Source organism: Miscanthus floridulus, chromosome 5, assembly GCF_019320115.1.
Source record: "Miscanthus floridulus cultivar M001 chromosome 5, ASM1932011v1, whole genome shotgun sequence".
Taxonomy (NCBI): Eukaryota; Viridiplantae; Streptophyta; class Magnoliopsida; order Poales; family Poaceae; genus Miscanthus; species Miscanthus floridulus.
Window position 1 is genome coordinate 8,186,938 of NC_089584.1, and position 18,379 is coordinate 8,205,316.

The following is an 18,379-nucleotide window of genomic DNA, read 5'->3' on the forward strand; positions in this document are numbered from 1 at the left end:
TGAAGGAGAAATGGAGGAGAGGGCGCCGGCAGCAAGGCGAGCTCCGCATGGATGCGTCATGAATTTGGGGCAAAGGAGGCGCCGGAGCCCGCTGTTCCCGGCCGGAGGAGGCTTCCCGGCCGCGGTGGCGCACACATGCGCCGATGAGGCCATGGCGGAGCCGCAGCTCGCACGCGCGCCCATGAGGCCGCAGCGGAGCTGCTGCTCGCGTGCGCTGGCGAGCATGGCGAGCCGCCTCGCCGCTTGCCATGAGGCTCGGACGCTCTGCCCGTGTCGGCGAGGCCGGCTAGCTTTGCTCGCATGCCTGCCCTCGTACGCGGCAGAGCTGCTCTCGTGCGCCCCGAGGACGTGCGGATCGCTACTCGCCCGCGTGTCCGCGAGGCCGCGACGGACGGCTGCCTCTCCCGCCGCACCGTCTAGCCTGTGCTTGAGCGGTCTCTCGCGTTGCGCCCGCGGAGGCCACGGCGGCGCTGCTGCTCGCGAAGCGCCGCCTGCCGTGGGCCAGCTCAACGGCGGCGCGCGGCCGCGGCCAAGTTCGGGAGCGGCCAACGTGCTCCCGCAGAGCTGCTCGGCTCGGCTGGAGGTGGTCCGGCGGCCACAGGCACTGGCGGCTGTGACCGCGTCCTCGCCGCCGACGGCTAGCACCGGCGGCGGCGACCGGGGAGGAGAGCGCGGGAGCTGCGATACGCTGATAGGGAGGCATGGTGCGGTCGTACGGAGGAAGGGCGCAGCAGCGGGGCGACGGCGTGAGCTCGACGGCCGGCGGCAGCGAGGGTGGGTTCGTCTGGGAGGCTGTTTGGCTCGCTGACGAGGACCGCGTCGCGGCGGATGGAATGGGCTGACCAGTTGGGCCAAGGGCAATTTGGGCAAATCATCACTTTTCTTGGCTGAAACCAGGGCGCGGTGTCTTCTGGCAATTCAAAGTGAAAACACAGTGTCCAGCAGCAACTTTGCTGATTTGGGGTGTCCACCAGCCGTCGATGCTCATTTGGCATGTCCCGTGGCCAATTGTCCCTTTTAAATATAAAGCCTCATTTATTTTGATCCGGTCTAGATTCATCTTTCTTTTTAATATAATTGACAGCTCTCCTAGTTAGTCTTTTTTTTAAAAAAAAAGACATCTTTATTTGAGCAATTCCTTTGGAACCAAGCAAGGAATATATATATCGCCGACACACAGAGCAAAGCTCGATCGGTGTACGCATGCATGCACTTCCACGCCAATTAAATCCCTTTTGTGATTTGTGATTATTTTCTGCGTGATGTGGGTGATTAATCAAGAGACCCGGCATGTGCTGATGTGCAGTTTCATTCAACCTATCGTGCAATGATTTTTTCCGTTTTGTGGACTACTAGCTGTTGTTGTTCCGGGCCCTGTGCGTGACACTGGCAGCTACTACCACACACATCTGTTGCCTGCCTGCCTGCATGCATCGCTTTTTCCCCTAAAATCCAAAATTATTTTGCAGTGAAGGTACATTGGACGGAACACACGATGGGGACTTGCGGTACCCTACGGGATCGTTTTCTATGCTACCGTCCGCGTGATCATGGCCCCAATGCTGTCCGGAATCCGATGTTGAGCATACTATTGTTTAATTACTATTATTAGGGCTTGCTATGCATTGAGGCAAATTAACTGTATTTTATTTCATCTTAATACTAACTAACTGAATGCCCTTAATAGAGATTCACCGCAATTCTCACAAAAAAAGATCCTAAGAATTCTCACAAAAATGAGAAGGAGCACGCCATCATTGGCAATAAGAGCTATTTTGATCTATTATGTTTTCTAAAAAATTATCCGCATAGGCTATTATTAAAAGGTATCATGAAGTAACCCCTAAATCTAAGATACCGCAATAACTTTATGAACATAATGTAAAGTAACCCACATAAATAGTACCTGTCGTCACCGACTGGCGGCCCAGTCTTGTCTACGGCGTGGCGCAGGGGTGGCGCCTGCTCCGAGATAGATATCCCCTCGGTCCTAGCGGACTGAGCAGGCGTGTCTGTCCTTGTCTGGGCAGTTGTACCTGGTGAGGCTCGACCCCTCCTCGCCCCTTCCAGGGGTCGGGACGAGAGAGAGGTCGTGCGGCGTCGAACAGCGTGCGGTGAAGGAAAGAGGGAGAGGTCGTGGTCGAATCCCTGTCATAGCATTTGGCCCTTGTCTACACAACTTAGTTTGGCTTATACCGGCTTGTGTATTGTGGACCACCTGAGCGGCTAACTAATCAGTACCTTGAGATACCCGGGGTATCATAACCCCGACAAATCTACATCTCTCAATTATCAACGTTGCTAATATGGAAAAAGTTTAGATAACCATGAGTTACACCTATATATATTTCTAACTGCCCACTTCTATAACTATTAACATACACAATAGTACGACTTCGGTGAAAATTTGGTTGAATTTTAAAAATGTCATTGAAAATACCCACTGTGAATATAACTGAAACATTATGACATATCTATAGTGGTACCATAATTGTAAGCACTATTATTTTTAATAAAAGTACCCTCTGTGGTCTTTAATATTCATTTGTATTGAAAATGGTTATTATGCTCAAAGATTAATATATATTCTCTCAAGGTTACCGCCATTGGTCTCTCCTAGATCCCACAACAATCTCTAACGTCGATTTTAAACACCATGATGCAACCATAAATGATAGTTTGTGTCTACGACAAAAAAAACTTATTTTCAACTTAACTTGGTGAAAATAGAATTGTTGCAATAAATAAGATGGAATTTTGAAAGCCAAGATATAGTTTATGGCTTTATGAGACATGGGCTGCAATAAGAGACACCGTAAGTTAAGGTTTCAACTAACTGTATATTGAGGACACATGGAGATTCCATACATAGGAATAAAAACTATGGATATGGAAGGAAAAAATATATATACATAGATAAATTTATCATGACCAGATACAAAATACATAATATATATATATGAGTATTATATGTTAGATGAACAAAAAGGTGAGCATATGGACAACTGATTTTTTTTGTTGTTGTAGTTTAAACGAGGACTACAAATGCTTATTATTATCTCAGGATTCTATAGCATGTGTAAAGAAGGATTGACGGACTACATCTATATCTCTTATAAAGTTAAACCCCACTATAAGTTTTATCTCAACATGCATGACATCCACATCATTTCTCACTATGTATCCACATCATCTCCCACTAATAGCCATGTCATCCCACTTATTTTCAATATCTTAATGCAAGCTGTTCACACCATCTCCACTAAGCACAATTTAATTTCAATATAAGAAATATAGAGGCATTCATATATTGCTATTTGTTTTGTTATTCCATCGTCTTATAATTCGATCTAATTATGTTAGTTTTTATAGGATTCTTTCCTTGCCTTCTCTAATTTTGGTAAGATGCATGTAAGAATATATAGGTTTAATTCATGCGTGCAAGAATTTTTTTTATTTTTAAGAAAGTTCCACAGCAACGCGCGGGGTATCTTTCTAGTTTTTCTAAAAGCAGTGTCGAGTTTTTTTAATCAGGCGTCACTTAATCAGCTGTTTTGTTTCATTAAGCAAATCAGGTACATCATTGTGAAATTAAGTCATGGTCAATCTGAATCTTCGTATTTTTTTCAACAAAAAAAGGAAATTGTTCTAGCTTTTTTGAATCATCCAATACATATTTCACATCCAAAAATTCTTCATGCACACAGTACATAGTCTTCTTCTTTTTTGCGTCTCCCATCTAGGTACAACTATAGTATCTGTTTATGACCAGATACACACACCAACACCAACACCACACACACTCATACCTACGCACACCTCAAGTACACAAACAGATCATACAACTACACCTAAATTCCAAGATCGCGTCCTTGAAGAGATCACCAAAACCATCAAGGCTCTGTAGATGACGGGCACGTCGTAATCCCTTGTAGCTCCACGCGAGAGAGGCCCTGTTAAAATGAAAAAAAAACCAGTGGAAAATCATGGGTCAAGCAGAGCTCGAACCCACGACCGGCCGTTGCACCACCAGCAGCTTTGCCACTCGAGCCACGGCTCGTTCCCCAGTACATAGTCTTCTGCTGTTGTACTCGAAAAAGGTTCCTTTTCTTTTCTATTTTCCCTCAAAAGAAGAGCATATATATTTGGACTCAGAAAAGATGCATGTATATATTGTACTCACACATCCTTGTCCCAGATGTTGACACAAATGTTCCTATATTGCAAACTGATGATGATGATGACTCATTTGAAGAAGGACCTGAAGATATAAGTATATGGATGGGGCCAACAACAACAAGCAAGTGGACAGTTGTGGCTGCTAGCTAGCTAAACCACATGATTTACCATTTCCCTCGTGTTCTTGCCTTCTTGTCCATTAGCCCGTGACGTTGCCTACCCAGCTATGTACTTCGCTACAGCTGCCTTGTACTACTCGCTTGTCGGTGACGTAGACGGTAGATACATAGGATGATTACTGCCTATGCACGCGATACAACAATTCGTTTCGACCGAAATAACAGCGACGTCGTCGGCATCCGTACGAATATACTTTCCCCGCAAAAAAAAAAGAACTCGATCCGCGGTGGCCAGACAGCCCCGGTATTCCAGCTTAAGAAGAAGATCTTCTCATGCAAATCGAGAAAACACCTACCTCTGTTAAAAAAATGCATTTCTCGGATTTCGATGAGTCAAACGGTCTAAACTTTGACTAAAATTTATATAAAAAAGTATAAATATTTTTTATACAAAATAAGTACCATAAGATTGGTTATAGAATATATTTTTATAATAAATTTATTTAGAGACATAAATATACTTGGTCAAACTTGAGATCAATTGACTGGCACAGATACCATAATTGCATTTTTGTGGATAGAGGGAGTAGTCCATAGGGTTAAGCTTTTAGTACTAACTAGGTAGCTTCTTGGTTCGAATTAAGAAAGGTTTGTGCTAGCTACAAAACTGCATAGTGTTAAGTTTCTAGTACTAATTAAGTAAGTAGCTTTCTTGGTTCAAAGAAAGGTTTGTGCTAGCTAACTAGTAGCTGTCGACATAGATTATATATTTAATCTCTGATGGATCGGAGCATGTTGCATTGGTAGATTTATTTTAACTCTACCGTGTTAGCTAGCTGTTGCATTTTTTTTTCTAGTGGCTGGATGATGGCTTCATCAAGCGGTCCAAAAGGTTATTATTTATATTATATAAAAATAAACAACAGAGCGAATGGTTGGTCTGCAGAAGAGATCAAGTGAAGGCCGACAAAGATGAGAATCCAAAGAATAATGCCCGATCCATCAAACAAAATGACAGTTGACACGGGACAAATAGTTGATGGCCGTGCGTGAAAGAGAAAGAGCGTGCGTGTGATGTCACTTGACTCAACACCATGCTTTGTTTTTGCACGCACCCTACTGCATCGGGTTGGGTTGGGTCGCCGAAAACAACAAAACAGGTCAGCACGCACTACCGCCTTAGACAAGGTTTATGTAACAAGACGGCTAATATCCACTCTACATATTGAATGAATCACGATTATTAATTAACTCTCTTGCGCTTTCGTCCTCGCTTTGCGCAAAAGGTTCAAATCGAAGTTCTTTAGCTTCCCAGGCTCAGGCTTTTTAAGTTGGTTTGGCTCAGCTTCAGTTTCCGAGGTGGTACTACTTCTGTGCTACAGTGTTTCTACGACGCTACAGTGCCCCGCATCACTCTGTATTTGCCATTCGGCCCAGCCCACTGGCCCATTAGCGGGGTCTCACATACACCCACCCGTAAGGACTCGACGTCCTCGTCGACAACTGAACCAACCTACCCAAACGTGTCTAGGATCTGGCCCACGTCCATATTCCCAGCTCCCCGACCCAAGTGCCAAACGCGACCTGTCCAGGCTCCCGAGCCACATGTCCGTGAAACCGCTCTACTCTCTCTCTCTCTTGGCTCACGTCTATATTCCCAGCTCCTCGACCCAAGTGCCATGCTCTCACAGGAGCCCTGCGCAGCCTGTCCGAGTTCCCGAGCCATATATTCGTGAAACCGCGAGAGTTGACTCTGATACCATTTGTAACGCTCCAACCTGGAAAGACGGCTAATATCCACTCTACACGTTGAATGGATCACGCCTACTAATTAACTCTCTTGCATTTTCGTCCTCGCTTCGTGCAAAAGGTTCGAACCGAAGTTCTTTAGCTTTCCAGACTCAGGCTTTTTAAGTTGGTTTGGCTCAGCTTCAGTTTCCGAGGCGGTACTACTTCTGTGCTACAGTGTTTCTATGATGCTACATTACCCCGCATCACTCTGTTGCTACAGTATTCGTCATTCGGCCCAGCCCACTGCCCATTAGCGGGGTCTCACAGTTTACCTCTAGGGTACACTCAGCAACATACCGCCAAGAACGTTCTTAGTTAGTTTAGTTTTATCTTAAACATCGTATATTTCAATGCAGTGTGGGAATATATATGTCAAACAAACTAAATTTTATCGCTAGCTAGGACGGTACCTAGCAAGCCCTAGTGATGATTACAAATGTATAGATTTGTTGTTCAAAGTATAAAAGCAAGGAATAGATAGAGCACAATTTGATTATTACGTCGTAAAACTACCAAACTAATTAAGCAATACCAAACTTTGTGCAGAGTAGTTACCATAAACCAGAATAGGAGACATATAAACTCCACACTTGTGTACTGAATTTGCTTTTATTTAAATTCAATTTCGGTAGGGGCTCAAGCCCCTCCTGCTCCTTTCAAAAAAAAAACTCCACACATAAAGTGAAAAAAAAAATCTCAAATACCATATTTTATAATTTTTGGTTTCTCCCGCTTACTTAGAACAAAAGTAATAAAAAAGTGAAATTTTAAATGTATTCTAGCTACAAGTGCTTGAAAATACCATATTTAGTACCCCTTTCTTTCAAATTATAAGTCACTTTAACTTTTTAATGCATAGATTTTACTATGTATCTAGATATAACGGGTCACCAGATATAACATGTCACCACTGAAGATATCGCTGCTGAAGGAGAGAAGACTGAAGGAACTGAAGCTGGGAGTTTACCGGCGAGCAGGAACACTGGGCCGCCGAAGGGACTGAGCAGGCCTCCAAGACAGAAGAAGGCGAACGTCAGGCTTACTGGGCCGGAGTGGGCTAAGTAGAGAGGGACCCTGCGTGGCCCAAAGCGGGAGGCGGTCCAGGCGACCCCTCCATGTATCGCTGAGCGAGGAGAAGCAAACTTGAACATGAACACATCTCTGAATCGTGCCTGAGGGCGGCGGCGGCGGCGGCGGCGGCAGCGGCAGCGGACACGGCGACTGCCGGCGTTCGAGTTTGTGTATCCACCAAGTACTATCCTAATTACCAATAGATTACTCGTTCCGGTTACAGAACAAAACAGTGTCCTTCTTGGTTTTGCACCCTACTGATGCATTGGGTTGCCGAAAGGAACAAAACAGGTCAGCATGCACTAGTACTTCCTTAGACAACGTTTACGTCTAGCGTACACTCAGCAAACATACCGCCAAGAATGTTCTTAACTAGTTTAGTTTTATCTTAAACATCATATATTTCAAAGCACTGTGGGAATGTATATATCAAACAAATTAAATTTTATCATCGCTAGGACGGTACCCTAGTGATTGATTACAAATGTATGGAATTGGTGTTCAAAGTATAAAAGCAAGAAGTAGATAGAGCGTAGTTTGATCATTACGTCATAAAACAACAAACTAATTAAGAACTAATTAAGCTATACCAAATTTTGTACAGAGTTGCCAAACACCAGAACAGGCGACATCTAAACTACACTTAAAATGAAAAATCTACCATATTTTTGTACTTTTTACAGAGGAAAGGGTTTCTCCCACTTACTTAGAACAAAATGTGATAAAAAAAAAGAAGTGAAGTTTTAACGCATTCTAGCTAGAGACGTGCCTGGCAATACCATATCTTATTTTTTTTAGATCTAATTTTGTTGGAGGGTACAGACAACAGAGAAGCGGGAAAAGGATCAGTCTCAGGCAATTCTCACAGGCCCAGAGGATAGTTGCAACCGTGGGCGCAGTTAAAGCTGCAGAAAACAATTGGGCTAAGCTAATTTGCCAGAAACCAAAAGGAATGGGCCATCTCTTTCCAGTCTCTAACGAGCAAAGGAACCGTTAAGAGGGAGTCCAATGGGCTGAACCATTACGAGGGAGGGACAGACGATGAGGTGGATCCAGGGCCAGACTCAATCGTGGGCTCACTGTCGAGGCCACCAGAAACCGAAGCCCATTTATAATAGAAGCCGGCCTAGCACCCCTGCTGAATGCAAGCATGTTCAAAAAAAAAAAAAAAAAAAAAAAAAAAAAACTAGCGTGCAGTCTATTCTCTGGGGTCCCTGAATCGTGGCGCGAGTCTGCAAGAGCTACAACTACAGACAATGTCATCCACATGTACCGCAGTATTGCAATTTGCAATGGAGGTGCATGGGTAGTCCCTGACACGTGGATTCCATCTCGCACCTAGTCTATGGCCCTGTTCGCTGGTCTGAAACTTGGCTGAAACTGACTGAAAAGCACTGTTCCGGCTGAATTGTTGTGAGAGAAACATTGTTCCGGCTGAAAAAAGAAGCCGAACACACCGAATATGGAGTAAGCCGAGCCGTGTGTGTGTATGTCAGTGACTGTGGATGCCCTTGCTTCGGAGGAATAGGATGAGCAGGCCGGAAAAGCAGTGGCCAGTGTGCGTCTGTGTGCTCCTTTTTACGAGTAGTAGTATTTCTGATCTGATGATCAGATGATGAATCCGGAGCTCGGAGGGCATCTGAACTCGGATCTCGCGAACTGAGCTCTGCTGCCAGGATGAGAATCTCCCCGATTATACTACTTGTGCTAGAACAGCTGAACAAGCCAGCGCGTCATGTCTCATGAGTGCACTGTACTTAAACTTATTACTACGACTGAATATAAAACTGGCCATCTTCTTCAAGCTGCTACTAGCTGCCAAACAGTCTGACCCAGAAACTCAAGATTAAATTATTACTGGCACGCCGGACCGGAATATAGCACGCACGCAGTAGGTGACAAACGAGTTGCACGCTAGCTAGCTGACAGGGTGACGTGGCTTACGAGCCTCTCGTCCCCTCTCTTCAGAAGCCGACAAGGCAATTATAAAGCTCTCTTTGGCGGTGTCCAACAGCCTGTTCGGCACACCATAAACAACCGTGGATTATTTATTGTTGGATGGTTTAGTATGAGAAAAAAATATTATTCTAACTTATAATTTACGATCGTATACGAGCAAGCGAACAGGCTGCAAGTCGGTTTATTCACTCTGTGGCTCACTCTGTTCGTGCACTGGACCAGAAGCGGGTGAAACTGAAACCAGGTCGGGTTTGTTTGCCTAGACGGCAGCCAGGGCCAGGCTCAATTGATGCAAATCACTTGTTTGTTTACCTGGATTTCGTTGGAGCCCGTGCAGCACAGAATCCAAAGCGCCCTTGGGCTAGGCCCAGAGGAAACAAAGGTGAAGCTCGTTTCTCTGGAGCGCAGCTCGCTCGGGCTCCGATGTGGGTGCAGGTGGTTGGTGGGTGTGGCTGACATGTGGGCCCTCCAGCGCAGCGCAGGCAAACAAACAACGTCTCTTCATATCAGGCCCAACAGATACAAGCCCACAAACAAAGAGAGTTACGCCAATCTAACCTGTCTGAGAATAGCCACACTCTACTCGTCCGTCCAAGCCAGCTCAGTGCAGGCAAACAAACAGGCCCCTAATTCATCTTTGCAAAGAAAAAATAGATCCTCTCATTGCTTTGCTTGCCCTACATCTACAGTGTTTAAAAGTGGGAAACCCAAGTGAGGAGGAGCCGTGCCAAAGAGATACTCCTATATAAATAGGCTCTAGAAGTAGAATACTGTCGTATTGCTACTGCTGCCCCATTAATTTTTATTGGGGTGCAGATGGAGCAGTGTTTTGCACACTACCCTACCCCCTTGCCCTTGGATCCATCGCTAGAATTCTGGGCCGGTTTCGTGTACACGGGTGAACAGTGTGGGGTCCTGTGCACGCCTGCCTGCATGCGCCGGTGCGCCCGCCCACGGATCCCCAGTTCCCCACCCACCTCGCCGGCACATGCCTGCCTGGCGCATGGCCCGTTCCCCGCGCGCGCAGGCGCAGCCATCCCGTCGCCGCCCTCGATTCCGTCGTCGTCGTCTCCCTCGCCACGCCACGCGCCCACGCTGCCACGCAGGCGTAGCCGCCCTGCCTGGCGCAGTGGCCAGTGGCGCCTGCCACTGATGCCTTTCGGGCCGGCGGCGGCGGGAACCAGAGATCGTCGATACAATACCGACGGCCCAGATCGGCCAAGGGAAAGAATGGAGGAGCAAGCGCGCGAGCGAGATGGAACAATGGATCCCGATTGCTTTTGCCTGCCGTCACTTCCTGCGCGATCAAAGTTGGAATTAACCGGCAGCCATTAGGGTCGCGATTAAGTTCGCGGTGACGTCGGCCTCCACTAAGTACCGTACACTGCACTACACGTCGCCCCGAGGCCCGGCGCTAATTAAGCTAGGTTTTTGTATGTTATCTTCCGGGCATAAGATAATCGTCTTCCAGGTAGGATCCATCGCGCAATCATGTGCGCTAGTTTATGCTAACTACATTCACGCACCTTGCGATTAGCAACTTAATATTAACAAGTGATCGAGGAGTCCAGGACAAAACAGAAGCTTGTTTTTTTTCTGCTTGCTGCTGTGAAAGAGAGAGAGAAACTAGTAGTAGTATTACTCCTGAGTAATAATCACATTTAGGTCCTGCCGTAACACCCTGTAAAACTCTTTCCCAGCATGCACCCTGAAGCTTCTCCAAATCGCAGAGGCCGCGCGCGTAGTATGTACAGCCCGGGCGCCCGGCACGCTGACCGACAGACGGCGGAGCAGCTAGGCGCAGAGGGCGCCGAGCTCCCTGAGCCTTGGCACGAGGCGGCCGCTGAGGTGGAGGCCCATGAGGCCCTCGAGTCCCCCGACGGGGTCGCCGCCCACGAAGAGCGCCGGGACGCCGGCGCCCTCGGCCGCCGCGAGCTCCTCCTCCTCCGCGGCGCCGGCGTCCAGCTCGATGACGGTGGCGTGCGCGCCCACCGCCTGCAGCAGCCGCTTCATCACGTGCGCCATGCAGCAGCCTCGGCGGGCGAAGATCACCAGGGGGCTCTCGCGGACCAGACGCCCCACGCGCGCCGCCGCGGGCTCCTCCTCCCCCGCCGGGTCGATGGTCAGCCCACGACGGATGCCCACCGCCTGCATGCTCTCGACCTGCCTCTGCCTGCTGCTTAAGTGCTGATTAGGAGTAGCTAGAGCCTAGTGCTTAGATAACCGGGACGGGACGAGCTCGATCGCCTGGCGGCTGGGGAGCGACGAGAGGGGGACGCATATATAGCCGGGGCGGCAGCGCGGTGCGGCACACCACATGGCCCCCGGCATATCGGCGGGCCGGGTGGGTGACGTCAGGCGGGCGGTGACGGGGAGGCGTGGGGCCGGAGGTTGCGTCACGTGGCCGGGCAGGAAGGGGAGGCACCACGCCGCGCTACGAAGCGGAGCGGGTGGTCAGCAGGTCAGGTGATGACTGGTAAGCACTGAGCTTGAGCTGATTTTTTTTCTCCTCCACGCCCGCGGGCTATAGATGGCCAACGGGCCGGCACGGCATGGGCCCGTGCCGGCCTGGCCCGATAGCCAACAGGCCGGCACGGCACGCCGTGCCTCCCGGGCCACGGGCTTAGCCTTTGGCCCAGGCACGGCCCTATGGGCCAATTTCCGTGCCAGCCCGGTCCGAGAAGCACGGTCATTTTCATAGGTCATGCCCAGCCCAAGGCCCACTGAGTCGCCGGGAGCAGGCAGGGTCGTCGTCGCCAGGACGCAGGGGTCGTGGAGGAGCGGCGGGGGCTCAAGGCCAGCCACCGCGCGGGGGCCTTGGGGGAGGAGGGCGGCTGCCGGCGTGCTCGAGGCCGAAGCGTGCGCCGCGGCCGCGTGGGGAGGCGAGGAGGTGGCCGCCGGATCTGCTCACCCGCGCGCTCGTAGCCGCGCGCCGCCAAGGGAGAGGGAGGGAGGGAGGCAGGCAGGGATGGGGAGGAGGCGTCGCGCCAGCGTCGAGGCAAGGGTGGGGAGCCGGATCCGCGGTGGAGAAGACCCAGCGTGGCCAGATCTGGTGGTGGCGGGATCGAGGAAGGAGGTAGCGCGATGCCGGAGATGGTAGTGGCCGCCGCCCGCCGACGAGCTTGTCTTGGCACCGGATATGCGTCGGGGCGGAGCTCGGGGCCGGCTCTAGGGTTCGGGGTGAGGGAGAGGGAGAGCCGCCGCGAGCGTGAGGGAAGGGGAAGGGGCGGGCGTTCGCGGCGCCGGTTCTAGGGTTCGGGGTGAGGGAGAGGGAGAGCCGCCACGAGCGTGAGGGAAGGGGGGGGGAGAGCTGGAGAGCCACCGTGGGCATGAGGAAAGGGGAGGGGGCGGGCGTGAGGGAAGGGGAGGGCGTCCGCGGCGCTGGCTCCCGCTTATATATGAGGGGGGGAGACGGGCCGAGGACGACGCAGAGCGCGTGGGCCGCGCTGGGCCGTGGGGAGGGAGGAGGACGCGGGGAGGCCGTGGCAGCGGCACGACTACTCTGTAGCAGGCCGTGCCGTGCCGGCCCACGTGCCTGGGTAAGGCCCAGGCACGGCCTGCTGTTTCGGGCCGGGTCAGCCCGGGCCCGATAGACTTCGTGTCGGGCCGTGCTTGGGCCGGACCAAAAAAATGGCTTTGGACCGGACCGACGGGCTCGGGCTGCATGGCCAACTATGCCACGGGCTGCGTGCGTCTGAGTTGGATACGGGCCGGTCGAGTCATTCTAGTGGAGGTGACGAGAGAATCTCCTTCAATCTGCGTGCAAGGGCAACAAGCCTCCTCTCGAAATTCGACTGTACTATGATTCTCTTCTTCGTAGATATCGATCCATGGCATATTGGCATAGCAGAGACCCTCGTACACATGGATTTTGAAGGCTGAAGCGAGGCGAAGGCCGGTGTTTCCGAGACGGACATGGCGTGCCAACTGGGTTTCGTCAAACAAGAAACGTACTTGCACTGCATGCGCATGCGTGTCCCAGCAGTACTCCTGGTACGTCAGCACGACGGGAGAGCAGCGCCCGTGGCGTCATCACCCACGCACGCTGTCTCGTGCGGTGCGGCGTGGCGCGGCCCGGCCCGCGAGGCGAGCGCGCGGCGCACCGGACACGTGCCGCGGCCGGCGCCCGTTGACGTCGCTGTTGGTTGATTCCTCCGCTCCCGTCGTTCCCCGCCGCCCGGGGCACCCAGCCGGCGAGAGCCCACAGGCCACAGACCAGGTCCAGCCCAGCCCGAGGAGGCGACGTGAACGGCGCAGATTCGCCCGGGTCGGCATCGCGTGTCCGCCCGGCGGTCTCCCCTTCCGATCCCATGGCGCTGGCCGTTGACGGGTCGCGATCGCGGGGTGACGCCACGGTCACTGCACCGGCTGAAGCTTGTGTGCGTGGCTATAGGTCGACGCATACGCCATGGGCACGGGCCATGGGTGTCTGACCGCAGATCCGGTGCATGCGCCGTGAATCGTCGGCAGCCGAAACCCAAGAACGAAGCAAAGGCAGGTACTCCGGTCAGCAATACCGGCTGGCCGGCCAGCACCAGGACCGAGACTACTAGTAGTGTGGACTCGATCGGATGCATCATGCATGCATGCCGATTACGTCAAGCCAGGCCTTACGATGTGATGCACATGTGACACGTCATCGCCCACATGCGTATGCGTCGACCTCGATCATGCATCACACAGGTTCGTTCTCGACGGGCGATCGGACGGCAGAGACGTACGTACACCATCCGGCCGGTAGTAGTAGTGTAGCACTATAGTAGTGTCGTAGTGTATCTAATAACGACAAAGTTAGGATGTGGCTGGTTCCGAGACCAATGGGGATGGGTTGGACCCAACCCAGTTTTTTTTTTTTTTTTTGTTGGGTTAAACCCATCTCGTGTTTGGTTACGGGGACAGGGTTGTCCCAAGTTTTCTTTTTGGTCGGGGGATAAATGGGATGTGCGTTCAAATTCCTGACACGTGGGTCCCGCACGTCATCCTCTTATCCCTTCTTCTTCCCTGGTCCATACTCTGCTCGTACCCGTATGCCCCCAACCCAACGTGCCGCCGCCCGTACCTCCTCCGTCCGCAGGAGCCAAACCTCCGGCGAGCAGCCAACCTCCACCCGCGCCTCCTACCTCCACCCGCAGGAGCTCTGCCGTTGTGCCCCCATCTTCGTCCGCGGAGCAGGATCTCCAGTGAGCACCCCGCCGTCCGCGGTGGCCGGACCTCGGCCCGCGCCCGAGCCCCGCCTGCAGCCGGACTCCCTCGGCCCTCGACTTCGTACCTCCATGGCGGGCGGCTCCCTCGGCTCGGTCTTCCCCGAGCGTCCCGACGGAGGAGTGCCGCGCCGCCCCGCGCTGGCGTGACCCCGTCCGGCGCCCGACTCGGTCTTCCCTGCTCGGCCTCCGTCCCCGCGCGCCCGCTGCTTCCTCCACGTCATCTGGGTCGGTTCCGGTTTCTTCGATTTGGAGGGACAGTGAGAACCCGGATCTGGGAGGCATATTCTCTTTCTGGGATGACCCCAACCCAGAAGTATGGCAACCAAATGCAACAAAAATCAGGTCCAACCCGCTCTGACCCAGTCGGAGCTCCCATCCAAATACACGATTAGAGTCTCAAGAACCAGTGCGTTCATAGGCACCAATATTATCTATCTATCTATAAATATAAACAAAAAGGAGCATTAATTTGTGACTGGTGCACCTACAAGCATACGTCGTCACGGCTGACATATACACACCATTCCAATCGCTTCTAAACTATTGCCCTTCGATCCGATACATCGACCGGTACTGCTGCATCTTTATTTGTTCTCCATGACTCCATTCGCAATTTGCTACCGTACCCCTGCTGGCGCATGCACAATTCACACAAACATGTGTAAAAAAAGCAAGGATGTATCATGTATGAGATGTCTGATTGCACTGCGATTAATGTAATACGAAATAAATAAGTAAAGCCAGTGGCATTGCTTCGTCCAAAACCCAACCACATGCATGATGCATGTGACGGTGAGGCGGTGGTGGTGGGCAATGCCCCGTAATGGTGGCCCATCAGGGGTTACGCTTACGCGCGCATCGGCACTGCCACTGCCCACAGCCCACTGCAGTTGCAGCTAGCAATTGCCTCCTCCACCGGCACGCACGTCCATCCATTGGAGGCGAAGCTTAAGTGGCCGTAGTTTTCTTATCTTGTGGGCGACCCGCGACACATTTGGTGGAAAGCCCGCGCTTTTGGTGCTGATTTGCCGCACTAGCTTCAGGAGATAGAAAGAGTTTTAGATTGATTGGTTGCTTCGTGTGGTGCGGGTGCGGCAATGCCACTGCTTGCCAGTAGTATATGCGCCATTGTCGTCAGCTTGCATTATATATTATTACTAGTATTATATTTTTGCGTGGTATAATATATAGTCCTGTGTGTATATGTCTGATGGCTCTTAGGCTGCATGCATGTTCCACGGCTCTATCTGCTGCTACAGCTGGCATTCGCGCGTGGTGGAGAGAGGCATCATGGATCCCTGCTGGTCCCGAGAATCCATGAATCTTCCTCCATCGAATCGAATCTCCCTGGAATATATCGTTCGATCAGCTGCACGCGCGTATGGATCGGATCGAGAGATAGGCTCGAGTCAACCCCCTGCCCCCCTCTCTCTGCGGTGTCGCCGGTGTGGACGACGTGTGGGTGGTGCCTGCCTCATTATCAGCTTTCGTTGCAGCTGCTCAAGTAAGAATACAAGCTGTTATCGAGAGAGAGAGAGAGTACAAGCATGATTATTAGTAATGTACTAATCTGGATCGATCTATTAAAAGTCTTTTTCTTTTATTAAATCAGGCAAAACTAATAGCAACTAATCCGCTCTATTTCAACTCATTTGTTATTTTCACGTTGACCCGAGATCCATGACCCAACATCCACAGTTCCACACTTTGTCTCACAAGCGCTAAGCTAAGCTAGCGCTAGCGCGTTGCTCGCTCCCCACTCCCCAGCCACATTACGTACTGCGCGTGATGATAGCACTACTATGAATTGCCCTTTCAAAAAAAAAAACTATGAATTGATGCGTGAATGGGCCATGCATTATAATTAGATAGAATTATGGAGCGCGTTGCTAAAGCAGGCTAGCGCCTCCTACCTTAGCCGGGTTGTCATCACCATGCGCCACCACCAATGGCTATGCATGCATGCATGTATTCATTCTGTGGCTTATAAGCCTGCCGATGCTGTTTTTTAGAGAAAAACAATGTATCATCAGCTTGTTCGTTTCGTCGTAAACGATCGTGGATTATTTACCGCTGGCTGGTTTGGTGTGAGAGAAAAATACTATTCCAGCTTATAATCTACGATCCTATACGAACAAACGAACATGCTGCATGACTAATAAACATGGCTGATACGATCAAGCGAACAGAACGATTGAGTATTATTGAGTAATGAGTGTTGACGTTGTATGCACCACCACCGGAAGCCAGAGCACCTCTCGTTCGGCCTCGACTGCGTGGTGCTACGTACTAGCCACAGTAGCCCGGTGTCATGCATCGTGGGCCGGGGGAGGCCTCGCTCTCTGCAACCACTGCCCCGGCTGTCAGCCAAAGTCGCGTCGATCCGCTAGCACCTCCCCCGTGTATATTCCATTCTTCGGAAAGGGAAACCCCAGCCTTTCCAGCAGAGCAGATCGAGCTTCCCAAACTGGTTTCGTCGCCACCATGCATGCATGACTACAGCCTACAGCCTACAGATGCTGGCTAGCGTACGTGATTAACTTCGAGCAGACGAGGACTTAGCTCTGTAGCTTTGGTTTTGTACTGCAGAAAAGCTTCCGTTTGGATGGGCATGGACTCCACCAGGCACTAGCCACGTACCAGCAGTAGAGTACCCGTAGTAGTATATTTTACTCGCGCTTCTTGTCCATGTTCTCGTTCCGCGCGGCGGCCACATGCATTTGCCTGGGCCTCCACGCACGCACGCCACGTCCCGGCCCGCGAAACCCATCCATATGAGCTTACTTTTTCAACTAACAAACGATATTTTTCTCTCACACTAAATCAGCCAACAGTCACTCTATTCGTTTTGGCTTGTTTCACTGATAAGCCCTAACTGAAAGTACTGTTGGCTAATTTTGTACGAGAGAAAAATATTATTCGTTGGCTGAAAAAATACATCTTATAAGCCAAATAAACCTAAGCGAACAGGATGAGTAACTTTCAGTCATGACTTATTAGCCAAACAAACACAAACAACGTGTCGGTGATTGCCAAGCGTGTCTAAAATTAAAAAAAAATGATTGCCAAGCCACAGCATACAAGCTCTCCACCACCGTTCACTCCTCGCGTGAGACTGGAAGGAAAAGAAATGAAGCCCGTAGTCCTGCTATGTGTTTTGTGCTGGGCTGAACTTAGAGGTCGTGCACGGCCCAACTGATACGATGGTAGGGAAAATAAATGAAGCTCCTAGTCCTGCTATGTATCAGGTACGTCAGTCCCCCGCGAACTGATCATAGTTAGGTTCCTTGTGGTGGATAGCTCACCCGGTTTTAAGTCCTCTCAACTTAGACACGGGTGCTCGTATTTTTCTTGATTTATTCCAAAATTTAACAGCGCTATGTTTTCAGTGGTAGACGACGTAGGCGTCTATGTACTGTGTAATTTAAAAAAAACGGATGCACCTCCCGCGGTATCGGAAACCATGTCCTTCTCAAAAAATAAAAAATAAAAACACATCGGAAACCATGCAATTCGAGGACACAAATCAGCTTTGCTCGCATCAGCTGCCAAGCCTTTTTTTTTTTAAACTACAATAGTTACCATACCAAGAATCTAAATCAAATTTCGATTGCATCATTAAATATATTTCTTAAAATGAATTCTTCCAAACAAGACGATGTTTGGTTATACTTGGATAACAGTTTGCCTAATAGTGTTTTTCTAATGACTTTCTATTAAGCAGGATGATGTTCTAGGCCCATCCAAAACATGTTCTACATTTAATTTACAACAGACATATTTTTAGGCTCCGGAGAATAAGAGTCTGTATCACGGAATATCGTTCATCCAAATCTACAATTTGATTCTCCTAAATCTAGAATCCTTTTCTCATGAACAAGTAATAGAAAATTTAATTGTAATAAAAAAGAAAACAAAACATAAAGGATAAACTATGGAACATCTCCTAGATAATGTGAGAACAATCCAATATACCATAGAACATCTAATCATACTATCGGAGCAGTAAAGAAATACATCACGGAACATGTCACGAACATAATAAGCCGGTTGTTC

At 50.2% G+C, this 18,379-nt stretch overlaps 1 protein-coding gene across 1 annotated transcript; it reads right to left on the reverse strand.

Annotated features, from left to right (window-relative positions):
• Positions 1 to 10,652: 10,652 nt before the first annotated feature.
• LOC136451450 (monothiol glutaredoxin-S2-like) lies at positions 10,653 to 11,498 on the reverse strand. The gene has a single exon (XM_066452152.1). It carries the CDS (start codon positions 11,271 to 11,273, stop codon positions 10,914 to 10,916), a length of 360 nt encoding a protein of 119 aa, XP_066308249.1. The 5' UTR covers positions 11,274 to 11,498; the 3' UTR covers positions 10,653 to 10,913.
• Between the last annotated feature and the right edge of the window lie 6,881 nt (positions 11,499 to 18,379).